The sequence below is a fragment of the Anomaloglossus baeobatrachus genome, chromosome 4 (assembly GCF_048569485.1).
Source record: "Anomaloglossus baeobatrachus isolate aAnoBae1 chromosome 4, aAnoBae1.hap1, whole genome shotgun sequence".
In the NCBI taxonomy this organism is placed as follows: Eukaryota; Metazoa; Chordata; class Amphibia; order Anura; family Aromobatidae; genus Anomaloglossus; species Anomaloglossus baeobatrachus.
Genome location: NC_134356.1, coordinates 610,450,789 through 610,469,930, shown reverse-complemented (window position 1 = coordinate 610,469,930; position 19,142 = coordinate 610,450,789). Strand labels below are relative to the sequence as shown.

The following is a 19,142-nucleotide window of genomic DNA, read 5'->3' as shown; positions in this document are numbered from 1 at the left end:
ACGGTTCAGAGGTTTTTACTCAAATCTCTTCCTAGTTCCAAAAAAGGACGGTACCTTCCGGCCCATCCTGGATCTCAAGCTTCTCAACAAGCATGTCCGGGTGCGGCATTTTCGCATGGAGTCTCTGCGATCAGTCATTGCCTCTATGACCCAAGGGGAGTTCCTGGCGTCCATCGACATCAGAGATGCCTATCTACATGTGCCAATCGCATTGTCACATCAGCGTTGGTTACGTTTTGCGATAGGAGAGGATCATTTCCAATTCGTGGCTCTCCCCTTCGGGTTAGCCACGGCCCCTCGGGTATTCCCCAAGGTCATGGCGGCAGTGATTGCGGTCCTGCACCTCCAGGGGTTAGCAGTGCTTCCTTATCTGGACGACCTTCTGGTCAAGGGTCCATCCAGCACAGACTGTCAGCGGAGTGTTTCGCTCACTCTCGCCACCCTATCCCAATTCGGGTGGATTGTCAATCTTCCCAAATCCACTCTGACTCCGACCCAGAGTCTCATGTACCTAGGGATGCAGTTCGAGACTTTGCCGGCACTTGTGAAGTTGCCCTTAATCAAACAGCAGTCTCTCCGGCTAGCGGTGCGCTCTCTCCTGAGGCCCCGCCGTTATTCCCTCAGGCGCCTGATGCAGGTGCTGGGTCAAATGGTGGCTTCCATGGAGGCGGTTCCCTTTGCCCAGTTCCATCTGCGTCCTCTGCAGCTGGGCATTCTCCGCTGTTGGGACAAGCGGCCTTCCTCCTTACAGAGGTTAGTGGCTCTGTCGCCACGGACCAGGAGATCTCTTCAGTGGTGGCTTCGACCCCTCTCCCTTTCCCAAGGGCGCTCCTTCCTGGCTCCGTCCTGGGTGATTCTCACCACGGATGCCAGCCTATCCGGCTGGGGAGCGGTACATCTCCACCACAGAGCTCAGGGCACTTGGACTCCGTCCGAGTCAGCCCTTTCAATCAATGAAAAGTGCTGGAAACCAGAGCTGTGCTTCTAGCTCTCCTAGCCTTTCACCACCTGTTGGCGGGCAGGCACATTCGAGTCCAGTCAGACAACGCAACACCGGTTGCCTACATCAATCACCAAGGCGGGACACGCAGCCGCCTGGCAATGTTGGAGGTCCAACGCATTCTTCAATGGGCGGAGGACTCCAAGTCCACCATATCCGCAGTCCACATCCCTGGCGTAGAAAACTGGGAGGCAGATTATCTCAGCCGTCAATCCGTGGACGGTGGCGAGTGGTCCCTGCACCCGGCAGTGTTTCAGTCAATCTGCCGCAAGTGGGGCACTCCGGACGTGGACCTAATGGCATCCCGTCACAACAACAAGGTTCCGGTTTACGTGGCTCGCTCCCACGATCCTCAGGCCTTCGCCGCGGACGCTCTGGTTCAAGACTGGTCCCAGTTTCGTCTGTCCTACGTGTTTCCCCCTCTAGCTCTCTTGCCCAGAGTCCTGCGCAAGATCAGAATGGAGGGCCGTCGAGTCATCCTCATTGCACCGGACTGGCCCAGGCGAGCTTGGTATCCGGACCTGCTCCAACTGTCCGTGGAGATGCCGTGGCATCTTCCGGACCGTCCAGACCTCCTCTCGCAAGGTCCGTTTTTCCGCCCGAATTCTGCGGCACTCAAATTGACGGCGTGGCTCTTGAGTCCTGGATTTTGACGGCTTCTGGTATTCCTCCTGAAGTCATCTCCACTATGACTCGGGCCCGTAAGTCTTCCTCCGTCAAGATCTATCACAGGACTTGGAAAATTTTCCTGTCCTGGTGTCGCTCTTCCGGCCATTCTCCTTGGCCATTCTCGTTGCCGACCCTTCTGTCTTTTCTACAGTCCGGTCTGCAGCTAGGGCTGTCCCTCAACTCTCTCAAGGGACAAGTCTCAGCTCTATCAGTGCTGTTCCAGCGGCGTCTCGCCCGGCTGGCTCAGATCCGCACCTTCATGCAAGGTGCGTCTCACATCATTCCGTTTTATCGGCGGCCCTTGGATCCCTGGGACCTTAACTTGGTCCTCACGGTATTGCAGAACCCCCCTTTGAGCCTCTTAGGGAGGTTTCTTTGTATCGTCTTTCTCAAAAGGTGGCCTTTCTAGTTGCCATAACTTCTCTCAGGAGAGTCTCTGATTTGGCTGCGCTCTCCTCGGAGTCACCTTTTTTGGGTTTTCACCAAGACAAGGTAGTTCTCCGTCCGACCCCGGACTTTCTTCCTAAGGTGGTCTCTCCCTTCCACCTTAACCAGGATATTTCCTTGCCTTCCTTCTGTCCGGCCCCTGTTCATCGCTTTGAGAAAGCGCTGCATACTCTAGATCTGGTGCGTGCTCTCCGGATTTATGTGGCTCGCACCGCTGCGCTTAGGCGGTGCACCTCTCTTTTTGTGCTAACCACAGGGTGGCGCAAGGTTCTCTCTGCTTCTAAGCCGACCTTGGCCCGTTAGATTAGATCGACCATTTCGGACGCCTACCAGAGTACTCAGGTGCCTCCCCCGCCGGAGATCAAAGCACACTCGACCAGAGCTGTCGGTGCCTCTTGGGCTTTTAGGCACCAGGCTACGGCTCAACAAGTCTGTCAGGCTGCCACTTGGACTAGCCTGCATACCTTTTCGAAGCACTACCAAGTGCATGCTCATGCTTCGGCAGATGCGAGCTTGGGCAGACGCATCCTTCAGGCAGCTGTCGCCCACTTGTGAAGTTAGGCTCCGCCTACTTCTTAGTTTTTTCTGTTTATTCCCACCCAGGGACAGCTTTGGAACTTCCCATGGTCTGGGTCTCCCAAAGGAACAATAAAGAAAAAGAGAATTTTGTTACTTACCGTAAATTCTTTTTCTTATAGTTCCGTATTGGGAGACCCAGCTCCCTCCCTGTTGCCTGTTGGCAATTTTCTTGTTCCGTGTGTTATCACCGGCTGTTGTCGTGGACAGAGTCTCCGGTTGTTCCGGTTCTTACTCGGTTCTACTTGTGGGTGCCTATTCTCCTTCAGCTTTTGCACTAAACTGGCTAGGACTGGCTACCAGGGGGTGTATAAGCTCAGAGGGAGGAGCTACACTTTTAAGTGTAGTACTTTGTGTGTCCTCCGGAGGCAGAAGCTAAACACCCATGGTCTGGGTCTCCCAATACGGAACTATAAGAAAAAGAATTTACGGTAAGTAACAAAATTCTCTTTTTCTCCTCAGCAGCTGCTACTCATGTACTGTTATGTACAGGAGCATTTACAGTGTTCTCTGCTACTTGCTAGAAATCTATTGAGAAAAACGGATGTCACTAGGATGGTCCATGTGCCGTCCGTGTGACATCCGTTTATTTCACGCACCCAAAGACTTGTATTGAAGACACTTGCGCGAGAAACTCACCAAAACGCAGCATGCTACAATTTTTTTTTCAGTCCGATTTGGTCTGAGAAAAAAATAGCAGATCTGAGTTGCCTCATTGATTAATATTGGTCCGATTGCAATGCGAGATTTTCTCGCATTGCACTCGTGCGAGTTAATTGCAAGTGTGACTCCAGCCTTACAGTTTATTTTGTTCTTTTAGCAACTACTGACAGTTGCTATTAATAACCTATAGTTCCCACCTCCATTCAGTTTAATGGCGGCAGGATTTTAGAGACTAACTGTAAAGCACGGGGTTAAATTTTTTTGTCAAAACATAGTCTACGGCGCTCCCTGGGTCACATGAGGCGTCTGTGCAAAATTTCGTGATTGTAAATGCGACGGTGCGGATTTCTTTAGCAGACATACAAGCACACATACAGTACACTGAGCTTTATATATTAGATGAATTTGTTATTTCACTTTACTTTTTCATGCTTTGTATTATTAACCACATGATCAATTTAAGGAATAATTAAAAAAAAAAAAAGTTATTCCCTATCTAGGAATATGTGATAACTTGCTAATCTTTGGGGGTCTTGCAGTTGGGTACCCCACCAATCTCAACATCAGCTTTGGAACTCTGAGACATATGCTCTGACTATAACAGAGGTGTGCGTGCTTGATTTCTGCTCCATTAATTGTCTCTACAGACTTCTGAGTACAGCGCTCTATTTCCGACAGTCCAATGGAAAAATGAAGGGATAGGAGAGGCCGAGCATTCACACCTCTGTTACATTCAGGACAGGGCAGCAGATCACTATTCTCTAGGTTCCGATGCCCTGATCTCATGATCCCAGTGGTTGTATCCTCAGAGATCAACCAATAATTTGGTTTTTTTTTGTCCTTTTTTTTTTTTTTTTATAACAACACTGTAATCTGTTCGAAGAGATTTATAAAAAAAAAAAAGCTCCTTATACTTAGTTATATTTATATATTTTACTTACGACTAGAGTGTTAGTTGCTTTCCTTGAAGCACTCCCATCAAAATATTTATCCTCTTAATATATTGTAGTCATCATATTCTATAGCACTGTGTATTTACAATTGCTCATTTTGCCTTTCTACCCAATTAATTCTTCTATTTTCCATTAGATCTATGAGACATGATTAAAAAACAGACTCGTTGAATTCTTCAATGCTCTATGTAGAAACAGAAGTATCTTTTCTGTGCCCGAGTCATCATTAGAACTACAAATTTAGAAGGATTCAACAAGTACGTTTTAATCACATGATGCTATAGACCTAATGGAAAATAGAAGAGTTAACGAGTAGGCAAAATTGTAATTGTAAGTACACAGTATTTTAATATATATATATATATATATATATATATATGCAGTCCTCATATTATATGAGTATAAAAACTTTGATGGACGTGCTTCTTTAATTTGATTTTTCTCTTTTGTTCTTTACTCTGTTCTTTGAACAGAAATTAGTTTACGTTTTTTAAAATCTGTCTTTTCTATTCTCTTAAGGATCTGTCCAGCATGTCAAGCAGTCCGGCCTCCAGTCCTAAAACCAAATTTACTGCAATCCCCTCATCTCATAAACCAGGACAGACAACCGTGCCTTTAAAGAATCAGATACAGAGATCAGGGGCATCCGTAAACCCTAAACAAGCTCAAGGTGAGGTTATGCCATAGATGACAGAATTGATGGTGTGTGAATACAGCAATGTATAGATGTGTTCAATGTGAACATTTTCTGTAATACCTTTAAAAAAAAAAAAGTTGCGTCTGAGACCATCACCCAAAATTGCCTTGATAAGCGTTTTCCACCGATGTGGTCTTCTTGAAGATTGCTGTTGTACAAAATGCGTGTTTCACTTCCTGTAAGCTGCTTTAGGATGGCACCGATGGTTGGAATAATGGCTTTTCTACATGTTCTCTTATTGTATTCCAGCACAGTTTGCAGCTTTTCTGAAACAAAATATGCTGGTGAGAAAGTCTCTCCCGACAGGCTCTCCCTCGTGTGTGTTCGGTGAGTATTTTTACAGATCTTTCATCCTATGTAAATTACTAGACATACGTGCAAACACATCAACATACCATTTACTTTCAGGAAAGTGTCAGATACTTCTGTTTCCCCTTACTTTTTTACAGTTTGGTGGTCTCTTGGTCCCTGTCAACCCAGGCAAACCCTGTAATGGACCTTTATAAAGGGTCACTGCTTGAAATGTCCACTGAATGATCCAAAAGCTTCTTACATGTATAAGCATATTCCCCAATTTAATACATTTTCACTTTAAGGGAAATGATCAGTCACCTACAACTCCCCATAGTTTCTGCGATGGTATTGCGCTAACTGTGAATGGATTTATTTATACAGCCGCAGATCCATCCGAATCCTATACCATATAATTATCAAGTTTATATCTCTAGTGCAGGGGTGGGCAATTAATTTTTCCAAGGGACACATAAGAAACCATGACTAATGTTGAAGGTCAAACCAATAGGCTGAAATTAATTCTTCTCAATATTAGCATATTATTTTATATTAATATTGTATTACCAAATATTGAGCAGACTTAAGTATGCTGACACATTACCTATATTTCGTTTGAGCCCATATATACAGTATGAGCCCTGACACAAGCCCCCTATATAATATGAGCGTTGACACAGGCCCCCATTATACAGTATGAGCCCTAACACCTGTCCCTGATATACTGCATAAGCCCCCACACAACCTTCCTATATAGTGAGTCCCCACACAGTCCCCCTATATACAGTATGAGCCCCCACATAGCCCTCCTATATAAAGTATGAGAACCACATATCCCCCTATATACAGTATTAGCCTCACATAGCCCTTCTATATACAGTATGAGCCCCCACATAGCTCTTCTATATACAGGATGAGCCCTCACATAGCCCTTCCATATACAGTATGAGGCCTCACACAACCCCTATATACAGCATGAGGCCTCACGTAACCCTCCTATATACATTATGAGTCCCGACACAAGCCCCCTATATAATGAGCTCTGACATAGGCCCCCAATATACAGCATGAGCCCTGACACATGTCTACGATATACCGCATAAGCCCCCATACAACCTTCCTATATAGTGAGTCCCCACACAGTCCTCCTATATACAGTATGAGCCTCCACATAGCCCCCTATATACAGTATTAGCCTCACATAGCCCCCTATGTACAGTATGAGCCCCCACAAAGCCCTACTATATACAGTATGAGTCTGTATACAGTATGAGCCCCACATAACCCCCTATATACAGTATGAGGCCTCACATAGCCTCTCTATACAGCATAAGGCCTCACGTTTCCCTCCTATATACAGTATGAGTTTTGACTCAAGCCTCCTATATAATATGAGCTCTGACACAGGCCCCCAATATACAGCATGAGCCCTGATACATGTCTCCGATATACCGCATAAGCCCCCATACAACCTTCCTATATAGTGAGCCCCCACATAGCCCCCTATATACAGTATGAGCCCCCACATAGCCCTTCTATATAGAGTATGAGTTTGTGTACAGTATGAGCCCCACATAACCCCCTATATACAGTTTGAGGCCGCACATAGCCCCCTATATATAGTATGAGCCACCACATAGCCATCCTATATACAGTATGAGTCCACACACAGTCCCTCTATATGCAGTATGAGCCCTATATACATTTTTAAATTATATAGAGTGACTGCTATAAAAAAATAATTGGATTATAATCTCCAGTAATATATGTTTTGCCTTGTTCAGTTCCTGTCACTTCAGAGTCCACCGAAGAAAAAGATGATGCCAGAGGGCAGCTAAAGAGGCCTCCGAGCCCTGGAAGTGCCACTGGCATGAAGCCTTCCAAGCGTGCCAAGATCAAAGTGACTATTGTCTCCCATGGAGACACCACAGGAGGAGGGAGCACCAGTTCACAGGAAGGTGTGTAATGTTGGCATATCCCAAGTGTGGACATGCTTCTTACTTGCTTTCTGCAGACACCTGTTTCCTATTAGAAGAGCGTAAAGGAAATGATCCGATCTGAAAGGAAGAACTGCTTTTCCTTTCAAACCACAGACCACTTAGCGAAAGGAGGCGCAGGTCCGTGGGTCCACGCCGGGTTTATCATCACGGCTCTTCTAGTAGATGTCACTTTACCACTGAGAAAATCTTGCAGTAATTGAATACTGTCTAGTGAGTACATTGATGTGGTCAGCTTTAAAACCAAATTTTGCATAACCCCTTCTCAATAGGGCAATTTTCTGTTTGTTGCTTTAGTTTTTTTCCTTCCATTATTCCAAGAGCCATAAGTTTTTTATTTTTCCCATTGAAGTCACGGTGCGAGGGCTTGTTTTTTGAGGCAAAAGTTGGCACCTTTCATTTTATGTGATGTACGAGAAAGTGGGGAAAAAATTCCAATTGTGTCAAAATAGCAAAAATCCCTGTTTGTTTTTAACAGCATTCATTCATTTTATGATAAAAATTACCTTGCAATATGATTCTCCAGGTCAGTACAATTACTGCATAATTTTTGTTTTATTTAAGCGGTGAGAAAAAATTACGAAATTTGTAAAAAGAAAAAAAGTTTGCATTTTTGTCACGAGAGACATAACGGTTTCAACTTTTAAGATATGGAGCCATATGAGGGCTTGATATTTGCGCCCCGAGCAGGGGTGCGTCTTATAATCCGGATAGGCCTTACCGGGGCGACGGTGGTGGAGCGGGTCACAGGAGACAGAGTCAGCGATACTGAGGGCTTAGTGGAGGGGGTGTCATTGCAGTGGAGCGGTGTAGGAGGGTCACAGGACAGAAGGTTAGCGATAACTGCGAACCTGGGGGTATCGCAGCGGCAAGCACCATTGAACTGCCAGCGCTTGACCCAATGTACTTCAAGAAAATGGCTGCAGAGCCCAATCTGCACACGCGCCACCTCCGCGGCCATTTTATTAAAATACATTGCATGAACCGCCGGCAGGTCAGTGGAGCCCACAGTGCACCGGAAGATCATTGCTGCAGTGATACCCCTGAGCCCACAGTATCACTGACTCTGAGCCGCGACACCCCCTCCTTTGAGCCCGCAGCATCACAGACCCTGCCTCCTGTGACCCTCCTGAGCCGTTCCACCTCTGCCGCTTCCCCCTGGTGAGATATTATAAAACACACTAGGATTATAAGATGGACCCCCATTTTGACATTAAAAGGTTTTTTTTTCCTATTTTCCTCTAAATTTGGGGTGCGTCCTTATAATCCAGCGTCTTATAAAACAAAGAATATGGTATATAAAATATTCATTTTTTTACTTTCAACTTTTCCACTTTTCCCTGTATTTGATAGTCCTTTTAGGTGACTTTAACCAGCAAACATCTGATCGCTTATACCATACATAGTACAAGAGATAAAATGTTCGCAGGTTAAAGTGACCTTAGCGGACTATCAAATATGTATAGCGAAAATCACAGTCTCCTATGAACTCCAGCTGAACACTAGCTTTCACAGGAGAACCATAATAATAATAATCTATATTTCTATAGCGTCAACATATTCTGCAGCACTTTACAATTCAAAGGTTCTTATAAAAACAATCATAAGTAACCGTTATAGAAGATACAAAAATAAAGACAATCCTGCTCGTAAGAGCTTACAATCTATAATGGGGTGACACAAGCTTCAAGTGCTTATTTCAAGAGAACCACAGGGGTCTTCAGCAGACCCTGGCTGTCATGGCAACCAATCGGCGCACACATGACGTTATTGGGTGTATAGAATGGCTTCAGCCATCATCTCCTGGGAAAGATGTGGGCTCTGCGTGTAATCCTGCTTCAAAGTTAGGGAGCTGGCATATGACGTAACTGTATGTCATATGTCTGGAAGGGGTTGTATCATCTTCTCCATCATCACATTGCATCACACTACTGGCTTCCTGCTTGTTTGGGTGCAGTGCGTTCCTCAGTTTGGACTAGCCTCATCGCTTACTGGCCTGAACTGTATAATCGCCGATGCTGCAAGCAAAGGTAGCTTAGCATCTCTGGCATCAGGGGAGAGAAACTGCACTATAGTTGTATTTAACAGGAGCAAATACTGCGAGACAGTAATCCGACCAGGATCAGAGCAGTGCTTGCAAACTGATCTAAAGAACTGTAAGTGTGACGCCCTGGCTAAACCAGGTAGTCACAGAGGTTGTACAATCTCTCAGGTACAAAACTCCATCCTCCTTGGCAGTCCAACACAAAACCCACACCCAGATGCACAACACCAGCCAGTAAAGCCTAGTAACCCCCCCATGACAATAGGTACACACCAGTGGGCAGGACCAGGCAGATGCGAGTGCCCACCTAGGGGTCCTGAGGTGTCAGGGGTGGGAACACAACAGTGAAGTCTGGGACAGACAAGAGAACAGTGCTGACAGTTGACAGTGGAGGAGTGTAAATTTCAGCGGAGTCAGGGGTTGGGGCCCCTGGACTACCGGACTAGATGGCAGACGGCAAGCAGGACCACAGGCGACGGAGATCCGGTCGCGGGAGACCTAAAGTGGACAGGGGCAGGGTTGTAGCCCGCCGGTGCCGACAGCGGGAATTCGGTCCGGAGGCCGTGCACAGACTGGGTACCTGGACCCTAGGGTGAGGAAGGTTGCAAGCCTCTTGTCAATTGAGCAGCCGGAGACGAAGTTTCAGGCCTTGTTCTACAGAAGCTCAGAGAGCGAAACGGAAGCCCAACGCGGGGGATAGGGTGTCCGCCAAAACCCACAGAGATCCCAAGGGTCAGATTTCGCGGGCCACAGCTCACAACATACACAGTACCGGGAGTGGACTTCCCCGTTCCAAGCGGAATTGTCCCATTTGAAGACACAAACACTGAGTGCAGGAGCAAGGGACCCCTGTTTGCTACATTCGGGTGTGGAACCCGAATACACCCCCTGGAGGCGACCGTTCACTTGCAATTTGGTTTACCACTGGACTTTGTGTGCAATTCTTTGGAACTGTGAGTACACCATTCATCCCCGGTCCAACCCTGCACGTCATTCTCGGCAGTCATTGCTCCCGTACATCCCTGGGCCCCAGGACTACACCTCCCCTAGCCGTGGAGGGGATTCCATCCTGCTGCCCTGCTCCATCAGCCCCGGGCGTCCCATCACCAGGCAGCGGCGGTGCTACCAACTCTCACCGCAACCCACGGGTGGCGTCACTGACAAATACTCTCTCGCCTGTAAATACCCCTCTTTCCTACGGTTGTGAGGACCGACGGATGTACGAGCCCGGGTCCCGACTACCACTCGAGCCGCAGTAACGAACCTGGATCCGAGCAGCCCTTGCAGCGGCCCGGCCCCTGTCCGCAACATAAGCACTGTCCATGTTTGGCTATTGATTCTAGACTGCAGATGTGGCTGGTAACCTAGAAAATAAGTAGTAAACCATAAAATAAAAAATTCATACTTGAGAACGGAGTTTTTATTTTATGTTTAATCTTTCTTTAATAAAGTAAACAAGAGAATTTACAGGAAGAAAAAAAAAAGAAGATTCAAATACGTGATTACTTCATGTCAACTTACAGAGAAGAGTATAAGCCACATCCTAACTAACACCTCTTCTCTTACTATCATAAGGCACACATATGACATGTAACCACCTTTTATAATACAGACAATCTCCTTCCAATTGAGAACTACACCTCAAACAAAGGGAGTTTTTATTTTATAACGTTAAACAACCCTTTCAAACGTGAGTTTTATAGAGATTTGCGTAAAGCGGGCTTTACACGCTACGACATCGCTAATGCGGAGTCGTTGGGGTCACGGAATTCGTGACGCACATCCGGCCGCATTAGCGATGCCGTTGCGTGTGACACCGATAAGCGATTTTGCATCGTTGCAAAAACGTGCAAAATCGCTAATCGGCGACACGGGGGTCCATTCTCAAATCTCGTTACTGCAGCAGTAACGAGGTTGTTCCTCGTTCCTGCGGCAGCACACATCGCTGCGTGTGACGCCGCAGGAACGAGGAAGCTCCCCTTACCTGCCTCCCGGCCGCTATGCGGAAGGAAGGAGGTGGGCGGGATGTTACGTCCCGCTCCTCTCCGCCCCTCCGCTGCTATTGGGCGGCGGTTCAGTGACGTTTCAGTGACGTCGCTGTGACGCCGCACGGACCGCCCCCTTAGAAAGGAGGCGGTTCGCCGGTCACAGCGACGTCGCCGGACAGGTAAGTATGTGTGACGGGTCTGGGCGATGTTGTGCGGCACGGGCAGCGATATGCCCGTGTCGCGCAACAGATGGGGGCGGGTACCCACACTAGCGATATCGGGACCGATATCGCAGTGTGTAAAGTAGCCTTTAGGTCTCATTCCGGCTGACATATTCTACCCATTATTGCCTAACTATTTAAAAAATGTGACACTTCACCCCTTATGGTTCTACTGAAGTACATCTAACTATTTATCTGGCGTCCCGTTGTCTAAAAATCCTAATAATGCACCTGCACACTTGACCAAGTGAGAAAAGGAGAAGAAGCTGCTGTCGGACTCCTGGCTTGGCTGCGTTCTACCAAAACCATTTCATACTTATCCATAGGGGGTGCTTGGTTTTGCAACTCACCCCATTCACTATAGTGGAGCTGAGCCGCAATTGTAGAAACAAACCAGGAATGGCTGTGTCTGGAGAGAATTTTTTTTCCAATCCTGAATTTCCTTAACATAAAAATTTCCTGATAGTCCAGCACTGTTTAAGGTCTTCAATGATATAGGAGCTGTCAGTGTGTTTTTGTAACATAATCGTAGTCATTGCCTGGGTCCAATCCAAAGAAAAAACAAAAAGGAATCGCTATTTGATGTACCGATCTATGTACACTCCATTGTTTGTAGCAACGTGACATCCTAATGGGCACTTTGCACACTACGACATCGCAAGCCGATGCTTGCGATGCCGAGCGCGATAGTCCCCGCCCCCGTCGCAGCTGCGATATCTATTGATAGCTGCCGTAGCGACCATTATCGCTACGGCAGCTTCACATGCACTCACCTGCCCTGCGACGGCGCTCTGGCCGGCGACCCGCCTCCTTATTAAGGGGGCGGGTCGTGCGGCGTCACTGCGACGTCACACGGCAGGCGGCCAATAGCAGCGGAGGGCCGAAGATGAGCGGGACGTAAACATCCCGCCCACCTCCTTCCTTCTGCATAGCTGGCGTGAGCCGCAGGTAGATGTTCTTCGCTCCTGCGGCTTCTCACACAGCGATGTGTGCTGCCGCAGGAACGAGGAACAACATCGTAACATCGGTCATTTCCAAATTATGGAAATGACCAACGCTACACCGATGATACGATTACAACGCTTTTGCGCTTGTTAATCATATCAAAAAGACTTTAAACACTACGATATCGCCTGCGACGCCGGATGTGCGTCACTTTCAATTTGACCCCACCGTAGTGTGCAAAGTGCCCCTAACACAGATGTTCCCACACATCACATAGGTGACATTTAGGCTATGTGCCCACGGGACAATGTACCCACTGACATTTCCGCAGGTTTGTCTTCAGGTTTACTGCAGCTGCTGCCCAGAATCCATAGCTGCGGGATTCGAGCATTTTGGTTGCGGGACAAGTGCAGAAATACCTGCGGAATTCCCAGCCTCTATCTCCATAGTGGAGTAGCGGGAGTTCCGCAGATATTGCCGTATAAATAATTGATCACGAAAAAAGTAATACAAGGAGAGCTCAAAACTGGTTCACAGACTAAAAACTCCTTAATTTAAAAATTATTAATTTTATTAACAGAAGCAATTAGAACACACTTCCACATTATATAGAAAATAATCATTGGTGCCATACAACAATTTCAAACATATATCCCCCTTATTTTTATAGTCCTATGTGTTTCCCCAATTTAGGAGCAAGAACAAATGTCAGTAGGGCGCAATACAAAAATATATCCCTAAACAGTCCAATAGTCAAGGGTCCTACAATCTGAAGATCATCTGTTTGATGTACTCTGTTTGGGGAGATTACAAAAACTATGTCTGTATTCACTATATGATTGGAGGATAATGTATAAATTATTTGTATTTTTCTATACTACTTTTTGATGACCCCTGAGGAACCTTCTATTAGAAGGGGAAACGCGTCGGGTCGATTAGGGGTAGAAGGTTGACAGCCTCCTCACTAATATAGGAAGTGGCAGTATATACAGAATTATATCTCAGTGCAGAACCAACTAATTTAGGGTAAAGTGCTGCCTTTAGGGATCTTGACTGTAGGACCCTTGACTATTGGACTGTTTAGGGATATATTTTTGTATTGCGCCCTACTGACATTTGTTCTTGCTTCTAAATTGGGGAAACACATAGGACTATAAAAATAAGGGGGATATATGTTTGAAATTGTTGTATGGCACCAATGATTATTCTCTATATAATGTGGAAGTGTGTTTTAATTGCTTCTGTTAATAAAATTAATAATTTTTAAATTAAGGAGTTTTTAGTCTGTGAACCGTATGAATAATTGACATGCAGTTACGTGCGGCTGCGGGACATCCGCAGCATATTCCGCACCATTGATCCCATCTCATAGGATAACATGGGGAGTGTCTGTACTTGTTAAAACCTGCGGATTTATCTAGAAAATCCAGATAAATTTGCAGGTTTTCCGCAGCAAAATCCACCGGTACGTTGTCCTGTGGGCACATAGCCTTAATCTTAATGGGGCTACATATTGAAGATGGTTTAGTTACAAACAGGACCTGACATTCTGTGACTTTTGGAGCTTAGACATAGAAGCGATCTTTTTTTTATATTGTCATGCTTGTGTTTAACTCTTGATTACTTTCATGCAGCCTCAAAGTCTTCACCTATGATTGGCCAATCTTCGATGGGTTCCAAGGAGATAACCAGTTTACTAACCTCACCCAAGTACGTTGTTTGTGTCATAATGTAGAATGAGTTGTGTATACCTCTATTTACCGTGTTTCCCCGAAAATAAGACATCCCAGGAGTTTTCAGGGAAGCTTTAATATAAGACATCCCCTGAAAATAAGACATAGCTGCGGTCAATAATGAAGTGTGATGCAGCGGTGAAAGAGTTAAAGATACTGCAGGACACTTCATTATAGGCAGCGGGCACCCCCAGAAGAGAGAAGACAGAAGAAAGAAGACCTCCGATCATACTTACCAGAAGCCGACCGGGGGCAGGTGAGCGCATCAAGGTCCTGCAGCGGCGGAACACACACACACGCACACACATAAGAACAGACACACACACATCAGATCACACTCACTCACTCTCACACACACATCAGATCGCATCTACACACTCACAACATCCGGCGATATCACTTGCTTCTCGGCGGCGATACTGTGCGTGCAGTGACCTTCCAGGACCTGCCGGAGGATCACATGGCCGGAAGCATGTGGTATCTTTGGATGTTGTGAGTGTGTGAGCACGTATGTGCGATATCGTGAGTGTGTGTGAGTGTATGCGATCGGATGTGTGCGTGTGTGAGTGTATGCGATCTGATCTGTGAGTGTCGGCAGCAGGAAGAGGAGCACGGCGTGCAGCACAGCTGCTGGGAGCGCCCACCGGAGGGCACAGGGAGAAGTGGGGGGTGTGTGTGAGTGTATGCGATCAGGTGTGTGCATGTATACTGTCTGATGTGTGACTGTGTGTGAACGTAAGCAATCGGATCTGTGAGTGTCGGCAGGAGGCAGAAGAGCACGGCGTGCAGCACAGCTGCTGGGATCGTGGGGTGGGTGGGAAGAAGTGGGGTGGGTGGGTGTGTGTTTGTGTGTGAGGAGTGAGTGTGATCTGATGTGTGTCTGTGTGTGTGTGTGTGTGTGTGTGTGTGTGTGTGTGTGAGAGATGAGAGATCTGATGTCGGCCAGACGCAGGGGAGGCATGCAGCGTACCTGATGGGAGATCACAGAAGGATCTGGGAGCCATACAGACTTCTGGGGCTGGTAAGTATGATGATCCTAAGATGGGGGGCGGTCTGCTTTTTGTGGGGGGTAAAAACTTACCCCCAACCATGTCTCCTCGAGAATAAGACACCCCCTGAAAATAAGACACAGCGCTTTTTTCAGGGCAAAAAAAAATATAAGACCGTGTCTTATTTTCGGGGAAACAGGGTATATTACCTCCTGATAGCAAGCAGAATCCCAGCAGCTCCACTTTCAACTTGCACTCAACACAGGTGAGCGTTTGTTGAAGAGTTGGCATATCATCAATTCTGTGAATGAAGGAGGCTCCTCAACTGCTCTTTTTAAAAGCTATACCTATCATGGCCCATGCATAAACCTCATAGCATGCAATAACAAAATACTAACCGTAGCAGCTACTCAAAGACTTGTTTGACTTTTCTAATCATAGAGAAGAATCACAACCACAGAGCAGATGAGTTATTGAACATGGCAGACACAGGCAAACAAATCAAACCATAGATGTTTATAAATTTAGGGATGTGTAATAATAAGAAATGACAGGGAAAAAGTATTGAACACGCTTACAGAAACTTATTTACTACTTCGCACAAAAGCCTTTGTTGGTGCTGACAGCTGGACATGTGCATCCAAAAGATTAGAGAAGTTCACATTAAGTTACCTGAAACGGTTAGAGGGCATTTTAGGATCATCTTGAAGTTTCACCCAAAAGCCAAATATTACTAAATTTTTGTGAGGTGTGTGTGTGTGTGTGTGTGTGTGTGTTTATATTATAGAGCACTCTAAATGGACCTTTTTTTTTACTTTTTTTTTCTGATTGGAATGTAGATATTTTTCTCTTAAACACTTAGAGCATTACTTGTTCATTATAATCTACAAATCGTCATTGTATTGGGATTATTTTATTTTACCAATCCGTATTTTCTTCCTGTCCTTGCAGGCTGATATCTGAAAATGCCCCGTCAGGCGCAGTCTCTTCAGCCCTGATCCCCAGTACAACCGCCCCTAGCGCTTTTCACTCCATCCAGAGTCGGCTAGCTTCCACTATTTCTCCCGCCGTACAGCACCAACAGTCTGGAGCATTAACAGGTACGTCTAAAGAAATTTCTGTACATGTGTTCAGTGTACAGTGGAACCTTGGATTAAAAGTAACTTGGTTTAAGAGCGTTTTGCAAGACAAGCAAAGCTTTTTAAAAATGTGTAACTTGGTTTAAGAGCAATGATTTGCAATAAGAGCAGATACTCACCGTGCACACTTCCGGTTCTGTCCTTTCACCGCGCTCTGACCCGTTCTGAAGGTAACTTTCTGTACATATGTACTGTATGAAGTATACCACTGTACAGTACAGTACAGTATATACTATATAGCATGTCTATTAATTTGCATTTGTGGATACAGTATTGTACTTTCTTTCTGCTAACTAGTACAGCACATTACTTGTACTGTAATCTAATTGCCTGTGCAGTATTCCTACCCCACATTTGGCTTAGTTCTGCCCCTTATTTGGGGGAGAACAGATTTGGGGTGTGTTTTCTTGTGTATTGTACTAGAATAAAGGTTGTCATATTGATACGTAATTTTTTTCTCTATAGTGCACCTCTCGCACACCAACAATTCTACTGTAAGCTAAAGTGCAGTTTCATTTGTTTTATATATTTTACTGTACAGTACTTTGTATTAGTGTACTGTAATGTATATGAATACAGTACATTATTTTGTATTACTATAATTTTGTATAAATACAGTAAATATTTTTTTGAGTTGTGGAACGAATTGTCTACGTTTCAGTTAGTTTCTATGGCAAAATTCGCTTTTATATAAGAGTAACTTGGTTTAAGAGCACAATCCTGGAACCAATTATGCTCGTAATCCAAGGTTCCACTGTATAAACATTATTAACATGACTGCCTTATTATTAGCATTATCCGGTTTCAACACATATTAGTCAAATCTTCCTAAGGCTGTATACTGAATAGCGGTCCCTGTGTTTTAGGCACAAGTCCTGGAGCCTCTGCTAGCAGCCTCCTTCAGGGGTTGAGTTTCAGCCTCCAAGATATAGGAGGTAAATCAGCTGCACTCCCCAGTACTACCGCCAACAATGGATCCACCACACAGGTAATTATTCCCTAATATTGTCTGTCATACAGTGATGAATCATGTATTTAATTTTCTACATGGTACAAATAGATGATCAGAGCAGGGGTGACTACCTATTCTGGTGTGATGTCATATATTGTCATATATAATAGGAATCTGGGAGCTTTGAAATATAATCTCTTGGTAGCATTTAAATAGAGCAGGAACTGAACGAGATCTGAGTGCACAGAAAGAGCTGGGATTTCATTGCATAAAATAAAAGTTTTTTCCCCCCAAAAATATATATCAATCTGTTCATCTCCTCCTGCCCTATAACATGCTGCTCTCCTACTGCACTGAAATTCCCAGCTGACAGGGTCCCTTTAAAACCCCTTCAGCCCCGGAGCGTTTTCCGTTTTTCTGGGGTTTTTTTGCTCCCCTTCTTCCGAGAGCCGTAACTTTTTTATTTGTCCTCCAATCTTGCCAACATGAGGGCTTGTTTTTTGCGGGACGAGTTATACTTTTAAAAGAAACCATTAGTTTTACCATATAGTGTACTCAAAAACAGCAAAAAAAATTCCAAGTGTGGAAAAACTGCAAAAAAAGTGAGATCGCACAATAATTTCTTTGTCGCTCCATTGGGAGACCCAGACACTTGGGTGTATAGCTTCTGCCTCCGGAGGCCACACAAAGTATTACACTAAAAGTGTAAAGCCCCTCCCCTTCTGCCTATACACCCCCCGTGCATCACGGGCTCCTCAGTTTTCATGCTTTGTGCGAAGGAGGCTGACATCCACGCATAGCTCCACATCTTAGTCAGCAGCAGCTGCTGACTAGGTCGGATGGAAGAAAAGAGGGCCCATAACAGGGCCCCCGGCATGCTCCCTTCTCACCCCACTCTGGTCGGCGGTGCTGTTAAGGTTGAGGTACCCATTGCGGGTACATAGGCAGGAGCCACATGCTGTTTCTTTGTCGCTCCTAATTGGGAGACCCAGACAATTGGGTGTATAGCTACTGCCTCCGGAGGCCACACAAAGTATTACACTTAAAAGTGTAAGGCCCCTCCCCTTCTGGCTATACACCCCCCCGTGGGATCACGGGCTCCTCAGTTTTATGCTTTGTGCGAAGGAGGTCAGACATGCACGCATAGCTCCACTGTTTAGTCAGCAGCAGCTGCTGACTATGTCGGATGGAAGAAAAGAGGGCCCATACGGGGGCCCCCAGCATGCTCCCTTCTCACCCCACTTGCGGTCGGCGGTGTTTGTTAAGGTTGAGGTACCCATTGCGGGTACGGAGGCTGGAGCCCACATGCTGATTCCTTCCCCATCCCCATTAGGGCTCTGGGTGAAGTGGGACTTGACCGGTCTCCGGGCACTGAGACCATGCTCCATCCACAGCCCCTGGAGGATCTGCTGGATACGGAGCGGAGTTTCCTCAGGGACAGGACCCTGCTTCATTAAGGTACTCCGTGTCCCCGTGCTTACCGCACGCACACTGCAGCATTGCTGGGTGTGTTAGTGCGCCGGGGTAAACAGCGCTGCTGCGCTTGTGCCGTTACTCACTACAGCTCTGCTGAGTGAGGAGACTTAGTACGATCGGCCGATCCGGCCGCTGGGGTCAGTGTTTACTGCGTCGCGGCTGGGATTTGTGGTGCGCCGGGGACTTCCGCGCTGGCCGTGCATATATGACGGCCGCGCTAGATTACTACAGTCCCCGGCTTTTGCGGCCTAGTTCGTATCGTTCCCGCCCCCAGACCTGCCAGTCAGGAGGAGGGCGGGACGCTGTACAGACCAGCAGCGCTAAGAGCTGGAGTCTGTTTTACATACTCCAGCCCTCACACT

The 19,142-nt window shown here is 46.3% G+C and overlaps 1 protein-coding gene across 4 annotated transcripts in view; it reads left to right on the top strand.

Annotated features, from left to right (window-relative positions):
- KANSL3 (KAT8 regulatory NSL complex subunit 3) overlaps positions 1–19,142 on the top strand; it is a 314,370-nt gene that overhangs the window by 223,275 nt on the left and 71,953 nt on the right. For all 4 annotated transcript variants that reach the window (XR_012753077.1, XM_075346203.1, XM_075346204.1 and 1 more), the window contains 6 exons: positions 4,828–4,978; positions 5,255–5,332; positions 7,081–7,254; positions 14,126–14,201; positions 16,165–16,313; positions 17,219–17,340. Coding sequence is in view for 3 of the 4 variants with exons in the window: in XM_075346203.1 (XP_075202318.1) it covers positions 4,828–4,978; positions 5,255–5,332; positions 7,081–7,254; positions 14,126–14,201; positions 16,165–16,313; positions 17,219–17,340 (750 nt within the window). In the remaining variant the exon portion in view is untranslated. The remainder of the gene's footprint in view (positions 1–4,827; positions 4,979–5,254; positions 5,333–7,080; positions 7,255–14,125; positions 14,202–16,164; positions 16,314–17,218; positions 17,341–19,142) is intronic.